Source organism: Bombus terrestris, chromosome 5, assembly GCF_910591885.1.
Source record: "Bombus terrestris chromosome 5, iyBomTerr1.2, whole genome shotgun sequence".
Lineage (NCBI taxonomy): Eukaryota > Metazoa > Arthropoda > Insecta > Hymenoptera > Apidae > Bombus > Bombus terrestris.
In genome coordinates this window covers 7,758,794-7,773,213 of record NC_063273.1, presented here as the reverse complement: position 1 = coordinate 7,773,213, position 14,420 = coordinate 7,758,794, and the positions used below count along the sequence as shown (strand labels likewise).

At 37.5% G+C, this 14,420-nt stretch overlaps 1 protein-coding gene across 5 annotated transcripts in view; it reads right to left on the bottom strand.

The window, feature by feature from the left end:
- LOC100650481 overlaps positions 1-14,420 on the bottom strand; it is a 55,950-nt gene extending 41,530 nt beyond the window's left edge. The window contains exon 1 of one of the 5 annotated variants that reach the window (XM_012308549.3): positions 13,255-14,420. In XM_012308549.3, the coding sequence (XP_012163939.2) occupies positions 13,255-13,352 (98 nt within the window). In that variant the 5' untranslated portion in view covers positions 13,353-14,420. Of the gene's footprint in view, positions 1-2,759; positions 3,333-13,254 lie in introns of those variants that run through there. The other 4 variants (XM_012308546.3, XM_012308550.3, XM_012308548.3 and 1 more) reach the window with 4 other exon arrangements.

Sequence of the window (14,420 nt, the reverse complement as noted above, 5' to 3'; positions counted from 1 at the left end):
GACGGTATCTCCTCTTAAGAATGTTTTTCGATGCGACACGTTTCCCAACCTCGGCTATGAATCACACGACGAAGCTTCGTCCTATACCCGCTGTTCTCATCGAGCAAAGAAAATGTCCGCTCAAAGGGATCGGCTGGGTGATAAATCCATGGGAAGTTGATCGAAGTGTCTCGCGCGAGTTTCATGGAATCGGCGTCGCGCAGTAAGTGGGCCAATAAATCGCCGGTGAACGGTTCCATCGTTAGCATCTTAATTGCACGAGCGAAACGCCCACGTAAAAAATCCAATGATTTACGGCTGCGTAATTTGAACTTTTACATCCAATGTTTTCCTTGCTAATGGATTTTCAAACAGTATCAAAGGTTATCGCGGATCGATATTTGTCCATTTTAAAGGCAACGCCACGGCAAAGGCGGTGTACACTCTCGTTTCAGATATCGAGGCACGGAAACTTAAGCAAAGTAGAAGAACCATTATGAAATTATCAAAACTTATTTCGTTTGATACTCATTAGATTACAAAGCGATCAAACTCTTATATAAATAGTATTTGAACATGTTTAACCAGGAATTCGCCTGATACTTGACAAATTTTCAAAATCGATTTTCTTAAAGACGAGGCTTAAAAACAAAGAAACTATTCTTCGATAGGGGTTGAGTTAAAAAAGCTGTGAGCATGAAATTATTGTATAAATTATGGTAATTTTCTACATTGCTATAATTCTTTCAAGTTGATTTTAATCAATTTCCACTTTACACGTGCATCACAATTTTGCGTCTAAAATATAAAATTCCGATTGATTAAGGGGGTGTTCTGGATTAGAATGTTCTGAGACAGCGTCTTTTTGTGATTTTTTTTAGAAGAGAAAGAAAGAAATGAAATCATTGAATTTTGAGATATGGTTTTATATACATTTAACGAATACAAAAAAATTTTTTTTAAATAAAAAAGTTATAACAAATTTCTAAGCCCATTTCATGGGCTGCATGAATTAAATTATTATATATTTTCCTTCTCAATGAACTAAAAAAGTTCGTAAAAAAATGTATTTAAATAATTGTTGTAGCACTTTAAAGTTTATTTTTTCTTTTTATAAAACACAATTTTTCTTTAAAAATTTTTAATTTCACAATATTTTCTGCCTTTTTTTTAGTTCATCGAGAAGAAAAATATATAATAATTTAATCCTTTTTTGGTTTTTTGTTTCGCTGAAGAATTACGAGGTGGATCTTTCCCGCCGATTGAAAACTGCAGCCCATGAGATAGGTTTAGAAATCTGTTATAATCTTTTTTCTTACTTTAAAAGAATTTTTTTTGTATTCGTTAAATATATATAAAACCATACCTCAAAATTCAATAACTTCATTTCTTTCTTTCTCTTCTAAAAAACATCACAAAAGACATTGTTTTACAACATTCTAATTCAGGACACCCCCGTAATCTTTTTCCTGCTATTTCTGATGCCAACATTTGATGAATTTTAAGGACGGGAGTGTACATTGCGCAATGGTAAGAGTGTAAGACAGAAGAAATTACATGACCGTTATGTAACTGAGTTACAGCAGCACGTGGGCTTATGAAACGTTGACAGCATACGGGGAAGTGTTCGATAATGCAACTGGACTTGTATCTTTAATTTCACTTTGAAGCCTCTCCGCACTAGTTAATTCGTTTAAGATCGTTTGAATTCGCCGCTGCTTTTACCTACAGACGCTAATGGACGATCAGAGGAAATTACGTTCGTAATTGAAGTGTTCGGACAAAATTTGGGACCAGCAGTAAAGTCTTTAATTTTAGAAAACTGAAAGCTTGGTGTAATTAATGAAAAATCGTGGCACTTGAGAAAGCTCTATCTAAAACTCTGAGAATGATAGCCTGATGATCTTATGGTTGCCATTTAATTTCTTCTCTTATAATTTATTTTGTTAGTATTTAAATGAGTTTACCTGTTTACTGTAATATTATGTTGCATAACAAATAGCCCATGTTATAATCTTTACTTGGCAACTTTCAGTCTAAAGATTTGAGACTAAAGCTAAAGTACAAATTAAACTTTGTTATAAATACAATACATCGTTATTAATTACGATATTCTATATCTATTCATTTAGAAATTGAAGGAAAGTGAAGTTTTGTCGTATATTTTGTGGCATCTTTGTTTTTCCTTATCCAAAGAAAAATATCTAGTCGTTACAATTGTAACAGCCTATGTAATATGACTTATTCAATACCTCGAGTTTCGAATAATTCTAAGAAAAAATACAAGCTAAAGTTTCAATCTTGATAATTATATGATACCAGACCACGAAAATCTCAAAGTAAGTTAAGTACGAATTTCCCGCTCTCGACATAATTAATCGCGATAAATAAATCGAACGACTCATACCAATAAGTTGCGTGTCTCGCTTATATCCAGTAGGGTGGTCCGTTTCCTCCTTTAATCGCCATTAATCGGAACAAACGAACGATATATACATTTCCAATTTCCTCGAAAGCAAATAAACACCGCAGACAAACACATACAATCTATCTCAAGCTGCGATCGACAGCGACTCGATGAACCGATGAAATTACGAATCTTGGTAAACGCGAAGCTCAGCGTGAGATTCGTTCAGAAGTTCTCCGTGATGTCGTACAAAACCGTTAACCTCGATCTTCTTGCGATCGATAGAAAGTACATCCGTACAGAGAACGCGCGATTAAAAACGCCGCGCGTCGTCCACGCTTCTGTCGAGCGGACACACGAGTTTCGTCCTTACCGTTTCTCCCGCTTTCTCCGGCAAAGGATCGTCCGTAGCAGGAAAATTTTGATCAACCGCTTCGCCTCGCTCGGTTTCATCAAGCACTTTGAGTATTCTTTCTCTCTTTAGCGTCGCACGTTCATTCAAAACACACGAACCGAATCACGAATAAGAGTTACTGTTACTCAATTTGCCGCAGATATTGCTGAAAGCTTCTTTCAGTGAATCACAAGTAAAATTAAAGCGACAAAGGATCCTTTGCAAGGAACACCGTTCGCGTCCAAATTCGGATAGCTTCCAAAGAATAAACGTGTATCACAAAGACCTTTTATAAATGAAGATCGTCAACGTTATATAACAAGATCAAATTAAAACTGTCCGATGTTCTTGTTTAATTAATCGCGCCTGTTTTCTACTCTACCAACACTGTAACCAACAAAACCAAAAAAACGCGCGCGATGCTTTAACAAATTTTGATCTTCGGAATAGGACGCGTCCCTCTTCTTTTTCATTTATTCAGAAAATGAATTTGAAGAGAAGCGTTCTAACACCGGTAAAAGAAGCAAAATACACCGGCTGACGGACTATCCGCGACACGAAGCATCTCAACAATGAGGGAGCCGTTGTTCGAGGCTCCCCCGGTCTACGGTTCCTCCTCTGCTTCCGGTCCCCCTACACGCTGACCGAAGCTATTGTTTAATATGGTTTGATACGTCGGCCATTGTGTAACGACGTTTTGCCATTAAGGACACCCGTGTCATGGCCCGGACTGTGCATCCCAATGTCCAGTTTGTTCTCCGTTCTGTTCTTCCCGACGCGCCACGTCTTTCCTCCCTCCTTGTTCCACTCTCGAGGTCGCGATGTCGCTTCTGTTGGTCGACGTTGGTCGATGCTGTTGAACCGTACAGCGAGCCACGCATCACTAATCGGTAACCGTGCGCGTACATCCGGTCCTGCCATGAATTCACGAACCGCTGCTGACCTCACGTGCCTGCACAGCCAACACGTGGACACACCTGTCTCATAATTCTAAATCGTTTCATACCTTCCGATTTTTTCACGTTTCCTTCGTCTTGGTATTTTCGAGGATTGCGCGAAATTCTTGGATCGGATAACGTAAAGATTACGAGAAGTTTGGATTGGATAATCTAGATATTGTAAATGTTACAAGGGTAGGTTGCTTCCAAGGTCGGGTAATTTACAGATTAAGAACGCTTGGATTTTCTGATCTATGGATTGGATAATTTGGCGACGTGAATTGGGCGTCGCAAAGATTTTGCGAAGATTGAGCGCTTCGAGGATTGCGTGATTTAAGGATTGCTTGATTTTGTACTTGGGGATTGAAGAATTATGCAGTGTTTGGTAGGTAACTTAAGGATTGGATGATTTAAGAACTGGACGATGCTTGATTTATATAATTTAAGGACTGGCTGATTTAAAAGTTGGTTTAAGGACTGGGAGATGCTCGATTCGAGTGTTTCAAAGATTGAATGGATGATGACGAATTGGCTGACGAATGTGCTTCGATTGCTAATTGCCGTATAACGATTAAGTGAGCGTTGTTGTGTGTAGACGTAGGCTTGATATATTCAAATATTCTTCTTTTTCTGATAGAAAATTGCTTGCAATTGAAAATCGTAGGCAGTGACATTTCACAGGTAATTACGATAGATCCATGCTTGTCCTCCACCTCCTCCATCCTTCAATTACCTCCTTTCATGACTAATTCCTCTTCCATGATTTATCAAAAAGACGATTCCATCCGTTACTCATATCTCAAAACCCACGATTGTAATTTACCTTTTCATAGAAAAAATACGCTATACAATGGCTACAAGAAGTGCATACTTTTATTTTCTAATGAATCATTTTTCCATCAAATTCTATATTTCATTCACATAGGTCAAACCTTCCTATTCGCATGAAAGTATTACTAAGTGAAAAAACCTAGTTTAATATATCTATGCTCAATTTATATGTATATAAATGCCATGATAAATGCAATGACGTGCAAATATTTCTTACGTTCATTGTATCTCAGAATATCAGAAGATCTTGCAGCAAACCATGCAAAATCAGTTTCCTCCGGAGCCGGCTTAGATTCGTTGGAATTCACGTGACCGACTGCTTCGTCATTCTTCTAAACGTTTCCTATATTACGTCAAGGAAGTGGAGAAGTTGTATAACTGTTTTCTCAACGCTCGACAAAATTTCAACGAACTCGTGCAAATACATTACGATTCGTGGCAGGTGTCCGGTCACATCAAGCGCATTCGTAAACGCCAGCCTGTGTTTCGTGCTCTCTAATCGGACGTTCGATCTCGTCCATGAGCCCATACGTTCGTTTTCAGGTAAAATGGAGCGTGTACGATGCACGGTCAGGGAAATGGATCCGAGTAATGGCTCGTGAGCGGCTCACGTTCGATCTATCGAAGAAAATTCCTTTTTTCTGTTATATGTTTTATTTTTAATAGCAATCAGAATGTAACGTATTCTATAGGGCAAAGTGGTGTCTCAAAAAGTTGCTACTCTTAATCCTCGTGGCGAGGACTCCTCCAATTGCAAGATCCTTGTAGTTGTCTTTCGCGTCTGTTGGGAAAGTTTTGGAAAATGAAGAAAAATAGGCTCGAAAGTATCCACGAGATCCGTGTCGATGCATTCCTCGCGTTAATTGCCAGATTCCACGTTCCTGATTACCAGTTAGCGCATCGTAATATTCATTTACGATACCCACATCGGTGTTACATAATGCGAATGAGATCGTGGCCGCTTGTTGTGGGTGGAAAAATGTAATACATCTGATTGACACATTCACACAGTTATCTGATCGAAAAAGAGCAAACTGGAGACTAGTTTGCTATTTATTTTATGCCATTAAACTCACGGTTTCGTGAAACCGTGAAGTAACGTTTGGATAAACAAGCTTTTCGATTCAATGATTATTTTTAGATTAAGGCAGATTGCGGGAGCGAAAGTTTGTAAGAGACCTGCGTGGGAAATATCTGCTCGGTGTACGTGAAATGTATTTTAAATAAAATGTTAACCACGTAGCCTCTTCCAGACATCGTATTTATTCATGAAAAATATTGATTCCAGAATTTAAAAATTCTCCGAGTCGTCACGGTTTCTTTTTTAAATAATTTATACATTACAAAGTTATGTAGCTGGGACTAGCTTTTTTAATAGCGTCTTTAACCTTTACCAGATGTGCTTCCAATAACCAGTAAGGCACAAGTTACTAAATTTCATCTCGTATAAAAACACCATACGGGTATTCTGATTATTCTTGACGAAGTGATGATTTTTATTAGAAATCTTCTTCCTTAATCTGATTTAATTTGATCGACAATAGAGCCAGATTTAATGTATTGATCAGCCAAATTCAAATTTTCATGATACATCTATCATTCAGGGAATTCGTGTATTATTTTCCTGTATTGTACCATTTCATACGGGATTTCAGATATAACGAACGCAGATCGGTTTTCAGCTTCGATCGTCTGCATATTATCGTGGTTATTAACGGTACCAGAGGTTGCTCTTCCGTTTTATGATATAACATACTCCCACATATATCCCGCGTTCGAATCTGTGAATTTGCACTGCACTAAATTTCCAGCAACGAGATTTTCAGTTTTGTAATATTATTTTCCTCTTCTACCTTGCAAATTTTGTACCATCGTTGAATCGTCCTCGTGTATCTTTTATCTCCGTGTATATGTTAGTCGAATATCGTACATGTTCATAGAGAATTGTTCAACGAAATTTCTAAAATGATTTGGTTTGTGAAACGATATTCGAAAATAATGCAATTTTAATGCTGTTAATAAGCATTTCCTGAAGATTGCGTTTGATTTATTTCGGTGCTTAAACGAGTCGTTTACATAACGTTCCCGCTTGTTTGATATCACTGTGTCTAATTTACGAAGAATACAAATAGCTTTTGTCTCGCAACGAGGACTTTGAATCATTTAAAGCCCGGTCGAAGTCAGTTGGCCAGTCAAGGTCGCTTTCCGCACTATATACATTTTACTTGACCACTTCACCACTTTCTGAATATAAATCAAACGTTTAACTCTTTCACGATATAAATACCAGATAAAGCGATTCGGATATCCTACCGAATATGCTACTACAACATCAGTATTTTTGCAGTTATTTACTTATAAAATTATTATGTTATAAGGTTAGCCTAACATAATTATTTCTCTAAGTTTTTTAAGCTTTTCGGTAGATTTCTCTCAGAGACGAGTTTGTAGTTAATGGCTATGAATTAAATATAAATTACTAAAATTTATTGCTCATGAAAATTCGAAACTACCTACATCTTGCATCAAGCCATTAGAGAAATGCCAAGACAAAGAAACAACTTTCTTCTACTGTCTCTCTTCTTCGTCGTTATATTATACTCTCAGAAAGTGACACGAACACATCATAATAACAATAAGACAAGAACCGAAGCGACAGAATAATAATTACTTATGAGCAGATAATAATTATTCGTATAAAATAATCATCAAGTAATTACTCATCTGGAAGAGGCATGCAACTTCAATCAACGAAAAGAAAGATTTCCCCTTTCAAGCTATTCCATTCGAATAATTAATCGCGCACCACGGAAAAAACTCGTTCCACGGTTCGGTTTGAATAATTGAAAAATGTCGAGGTTCGCGGCCCGATACACGTATAATATTTTCGCATCGTTTATTCGCGGTATCGGGTCGGAATCGAGCGCCTCCGTGTCGACCCGGTCTCCTCTTGGAGTCGTTCTTCTCACGCGGTATCGCGGGACTATTGTCGCGGCCGCTCGTGCACACCAACGGTTCACATTCGTTAAGAAATTACTTCTTCATCTAGGTCACACTTACACGTTGTGGAACAATGAACGCTCATTAAGGCGGGCACATGGCATATACACGTTGACGCGCGATATCGATCTGTTCCGAATTATTAAAGGCAGAAAACGCGTCTGAAACGCGTCTGGATACGTCGCAACCGCGAACCACGCGCCGTGGCAGACGCGAGAGTTCCCCACGTTGAATTAATAGCACGTAACATTGTTACGAAAACGAACGTAACAGAGGAATGTCGCTATTGCAAGAAACTATATAACTATAATTGAGTTTCGATTTAGCTTCTTGTCTTGTGTTTCTATCGATGTTTCTGTGTCTTTATGCCTCTTTATTATTGCTCGAGAAATTAAAATGTTCGTGTCCCTCTTGTTGCTCTAGATCGTGTTATCTCGTCTATCGTCCCTTTTTCTAATTTTGCTGCTGGTCGTTACAAAAGATTCTTAGCAAGGAGGAATCTGTTAAATTAAAATGGTACCTTCTACGATCTGTAATTACACAGTTGGTTAGTTTTAATAGCTTGATTGATCGATAGCTCGCTTTAGGCGTGGCTTTTATGCGAGTTAATGATTGTATTAAGAATGGTAGGGTCTTGTGAATGTTTCAATATTGTGCAGTCCATTGGCGCCGCTGTAGCGACGTAATGAACATTATTATATTTATAGTCTTTCGCATTTTGAAACTCTTTTTCCTTCTTTCTAATATTTCATTATGGAAAATTCGCTGTTTAGTTTACTAATAATCGTAAAAGTGATCGTGAAACTCGAGAACAAGTAACAGTTAGTCCAATTAGTTGTGTAATAATACGACACGATAGAACTATTTCAGTGTTCAAAAAACGAGTATCGTAAGCAGTACTTACGTACTGCGTAAAATAAAACGTTCGACGAAGCTTATCTTGGATTATTCATACCACAAATGCGCAATTAGCCAGCGATTAACTGATTACCTGGATTTCCACCTTGTAGACTAAGTATTCGGAGATAAATTATACTTGTTGCATAGACTGTACCATTTCAAACACCGTGTATACTTTAACGGATGAATACCACTATTTATGGACATTAAGACTACGATAATATGCGGAAAATGACACCTCGCACCAAGCACCTACGTACACGTGTACTGGCCATAAATTCGTCAAGAATTAAGAAACCGATGAGTACCATCTTTACGAACCGTTCGAAATACTTAAAATTTCGAAATAACTCATAACTATTATTAGATTTGAAGTCTCATAAAAATTTTGCGTTGACGATATTTTTCTATTCGGTATATGAAACGGAATTATCGTGAAACTAGAATTTTATTTTGCGAAACGATCGTTAGGTTTTAATTTTCATAAAAATCGAAGTTTCAGCGAAGAAAAGAATAAAGAGTAAGGCGAGGCGAAACTTTGGCCACAATATTCTTTCATTCGGAATATCCTCTTCGATATTCCGAATGGAAATATCGCGAACACGAGTTTTCGTGCGCTCTTCGCTCTTCGCAATGGAGCCCCGATTTTTGTCATCCCCCGTATCTTGAGAAATCACCGAAATATAATTTACCGTGTGCTCGGGGGGAAAAAGGAGAATGTGAACGACACTCGTCAGACTGGTCAGAACAAGAGAGAGTAAATAAAAGCAAGTCCTGCATACCGAAGTTCGTCGTACGCATACGCATATATACGTTTATAAACACGGCCACGCGCGTGTCTACAGGGTATTAAAAAAGTTGAGGCTAAATTTTTCGTATAGAGATAATTAATATAGAAAAAGAACCGCTGATAAACTTCCCAACGATTTTTTACCATTCGTTATTCACAGCTTTGAAAATCAATAAAAAAAATATATCTTTATTGCCATAGTTAGTATAACGCGTAAAATGTTCGCGTTTTCTTTCATTTCTTTTTTCCAGCATAACAATGATAATCTCAGTGAACTTTCAGAACGGCGTCGCGATTTCAACAAAATGGATAATGGAAGCATCTGTAACATTTTCCTGTTGAAATATTTGACCTACTTTTTATTAAATCTTTTTATTCAAGTTTTACAGATTCTTTTGGAATTATTCTAGCACGTTATTGATATGTGTATCAATTTAAGGAATTATCGAAATATAAAATTATACGCATTTTTACTGCCTTAGATAATGTTCGTTGAACTATTCGATCAGTTACGAAATTTTTAAGGGGTCGTCGTTTATTTATTATATTGCATGGTAACGCTTATCGTTTCATAAATTATATGCGAATACGAATACGATTATTAAAACTTATGTAACAGTTCGAATCTCTTTATTTAGCCAGTGAGCAATGTGTTAAACTACCCTCGAACCAAATTTTTCTCGATTCCAAAGAGATATACAGTCTTTCGCACACATATACGTACAGTGCATTAGAAAGTATCGGTATAATACACGTATCTCGAGAATCATAATAACTTGGACCAATTATGAAAATAACCAATCTACGTGTCGAGTTATCTTCAAACCAAGTTTATCAAAAGTCCAAAGGAACGTTTAACGATTTTTAGACGTAATAAAGCGAAAAATATCGGTGCACACGCGAGTCATAACGGCCAAAGATTCTTCTCGAAGGCCTTTGGCCGGACTACTTTGGCCAGGAACTCGAAACGTCGAGCGCGAGCCTCGTTTTATATCGGCTCGGAACGAAGAAATTCCAACTGGATCGTTAAGAAACCAGCTTCCCAACTCCGCTCCTCGCTACATCCACTATCTTTTCCTGCAAAAGTGTCAAGAGAGATCTAAAATGACGATTCCTCGGCGATGATCGCGGGTCCGCGAAAGTCGTTCACCTAATCGGTTCTTGCTTCGAGAACCATTTGAAAAAAGCTTCGAACACCGATTACCGTGTAGCTATTACACGCCTCTGTGCAGGTGGATCCGTGTGTCGTGAACACAGGTAGACAGCTTTATGGCCGAGCAAATGTGTGACGCGTGTACAGGCTGGAGAGAAAAAAGGGAACGCCCCGATACTCGAATGATATCTATTCGAATCATTTGCATAAAATGCTGCTTAAATAGAAGGTGACGAATTGTACTTTTCATTGATTTTTTTACTCTAATGTCATTTTATGGTAGAAAGTGTCTTTTCTCTTTCTAATCAAATTATTCTCAAGGTTATTAACATTTTTACCTAGTGTTCCTTTCCTTCTGTTTATTTCTTCAGGACAATATTCGCTGAATTATATGATCTCTGTTTTCCTTTCTGATTAGGAGACTTTTTTTATTTTCAATGTTTTCGATACTTCTCGCCAAAGATGTTTTTTATTCTGTTCGTCCATTGGAGATGACTCAATAATTTCATTTGTTTTGCCTGATCAGATCATATCTTTATCTTCAAAGTCATCGATATTCTTATCCTAAAGACGCTGTTATTACATTTGTGCGTTAATGACAATGTTGGAGTTCTGTTTGTTTCTTCCGATTAAATAACTTTTTTTACTTTCAAAGTCATGCATATTGTTTAAAGAAATTATCGTAATGTTTCTATGTCGCTCGGTTTCTTGTAGCTGTGGCATTTAATTATCCGAAGCGTATGAAGCGTCCTACTCGATTACATTATTTTTTATCCTCAACGTCGTTACTATCATGTTCCTAGAAACGTTTCTACGTTGTATTTATTTTTAGCAAATAAAATTTATCCAATTACTCGAAGCGTCCAGTTTTTCCCCTTTCCGACCAGCTACAAATGTCTTAACGTTGGTAAGTTATAGGTGTCTTTTCACGCGTGAGAATTATAATTAGTTCCGCGTGCAATAGGCAAACAATTGCCGAAAGACAATAGGCAATCTAATCTCCGTAAATATCTCATAATCCAAGAGATAGACGTCGCTATCTCGGTTTTGAAATTGGTGTATCAGGTGTTGCCAGGTTTCGTGGCTTTCCAATTAAAGACATCTTCGAAACTGTGTTGAATCGAAGGAAACCGACGAAGAGCGTTGTTACAGCTATGGGAACAGAGAAAACCGAGATACCAAGATATGAAATTATCTTCTTCTCTTTTCCTATTAGATTCTAGGCGGTTTGTCAATAAAAACCGGGAATGAAACGCAACGCAAGAAACAGCCTAATGAATATTTAAGTCACGCGTAGCGTGATGTTTCTCGTAACTCTTCAAGATGCATTAACGAAATCATCGCGGCAAGTTTCATAATAGATATAATCTATCGAAGACGGGAGACGCCAACCGCAGCAACGCGTATCTCAAAGAGAGAAGAAGTATTCGACAAATACTTGAAAGACGGGAATTGAAAATATACTAACCTCGTTTAGAATCTTTTCTTCAAGCTTTCTAATGACACGACTTTTTTCTTATCGAACTCGCTATGTATGAAACTAATTGAGATAGTATTAATACATCTATGGGTGAATTTTCTAATTGTAGCCACCTATTCTATCTTGAGATAATTCTCGATTATTTAAAATTCAAGTCGATCGATCTAAATTTAGCGATTGTTTACGTGTGAAAGAATTTTACCTCAGTGTTTATATCATAACGGATTGGTATCTTGTTTTCTTTTGTCTTAAATCCCGTAATAATCGATGTACTCGTGGATTACGTTGCATAAAAGTGGCACGTCTCTATGTGAATACACGAATAATATTTGTGACTCTTGCCAAATTCGACGACCATTGGACGTTGATCCTCGTTGTCGTCACGAGGATCAGATACGCTTTATGATCGATGAGTTCGTTTCGATAGAAACTTATCGCTTTTGATATACGTTTCACGATGAAAATGTTTCATACAGTGCCAGTAAAAAGAAAAAAAAAATGCAAAAGGTGGTGGAGCGAAGCGCCGTTAAATCGAAAGAAAACAAATCGATTGGAATTCGGTATCTAAACGCGATTTCTAAATTTCTTGAGCAATCGATATTATTATCTATTTAAAATCTCCAATAAAATCAACAGAAAATTCAAGAAAATCGTTCGTGTATGAAGAACGAGCAGAAGACGAAGAAGAAGAAGTACTTCAAAGCGCATCACAAACAGACGAAACATGTGCAGAATGTGCACTGTACGTCACGCGCCATTAACGCCTATCTGTGATATCTTCAAGGCTCGAAAGCATATTTTTTCGCCGCCGTGACCAAGAGAGGCTAAAGCAGGTTCTAAGAAAATATAATCACCGCACGAACCGTATATTTATGAAATTGAATAATATATCAATGGAGATTAACAATCGGAATCGAGGTGCTCGGCCTACTTTTACCGCATTGCGTTCTCCATTTTGGTCCATCGGTCAGGAGATCTCTTTTTCGAACGATTCAAGTATTTATTAATATCAAAGAAGGCTACGCAATTACTTACTAAATAATAACATTAAATAAGACAATTGTATCAAAATAATCATGTAAATATTGTTTAATATTTATATATTTATAAAATACACGTAACTGTGGTCACCAAGACCTTATCAGCCCTATCAAATCTAACGATAAATAAAGAATAATAATATTTAAAAATCGAAAGGAAACCACATTTAGTGATCTTCACTTCACGCCCACTCCCCGAGAATTGGAAAATCTTTCTTTTGGAAGAATCAAATGAAAAATTGAAAGAAACGATCGAGTGATCTTTCTGTACAATTACCAAGACTTGTATCGTCGAAGATAAACGGAAAATGAAACAACAAATCAAATGAAAACTGCACTTACCCCCTAAGGACACCACTGTAGATCAGAAAACAAATACCAGAAGCAACACCAGCCACCACTAAACTCATACCAGGCGACATCAACATTTTTCCATTCATTGAACAAGCCTCTCGAATCGAATATCAATCGATCGGGCGGTGTCTCTCTCCAACGACGATAGGATTGACGTTTAATTATAGCTGATGGATCCACTTGACTGTTCCTTGCACGCTGATCGCTATCGAGTCCATTTTTCTTCCCTTTGCCGAAGGTTGACGAGATAAAAAGGTTAAAAAGTCTTCGAAACTCTAGCTACTCGAATCTGTTAGTACGAGTAGAGTTTGTTTGAAATTCGATTTTGCCTTCGCCTCTCTTCGAATATTTGGAAATATCCCCGAGAAACTTGGAACAACTTCTATACAGCCACTGCCGACTCTGATGACTGATTCTGGTTATTTGATCGAGTTCCACGATACGCTGCAACGTTCTGGTTATCTGATACAGTCGATAAATACTTCTCGATCGAATTCTAACGATATCGAGCCGAACTGATTGAGGAAATGCATCGACTTGTTGTTGGTTGATCTTTCAAAGGAGATCCTCCGGCTGTTTGAATCTTTTCACAACTTAATGATACGAATCCGGATTATTGCAGTTTCTTTCCTCCTGCCTGATGCCTATTCAGTTCCTTAAATAAATCTCTGCTTCATCTACCGTCTTTTTCCTTTTTTTAAATTAGATTATATAAATTTTTGTTTAATCCTCTTCAGTTCGATTATTCTTGTAAATATTTCTTAAGTAAACGTCCGTCTCATCGCTGTTTTCAGAAATCAATAGGCAACGTGTCGCGTTTGAAGATTCTTTTCAAACGAAGTTCGATTATCGTAATTTATTTTTTTTCTTCATATTCGTCTAAATATTTAACTTGGTTCCTTAAATTAGCCTCTGTTACGTTACCGCTGTTACAGATTAATAAACAGCGTGTCACGTTTGAAGATTCTTTTCAAACGAACAGAGACGTTCAAAGATCGCTCGGAACGATCGAGTTTCCCGAACTAAGGGAATTTTGAATATCCGCCGTGGGATGTCGGCACTTTTACGCACTTTTCACGCTGGAAATTTGAACAGCGGGCCGATGATACCGTTATTAGATCGGTAACTGGTATGTATCCAGGAGATGTGAGCGG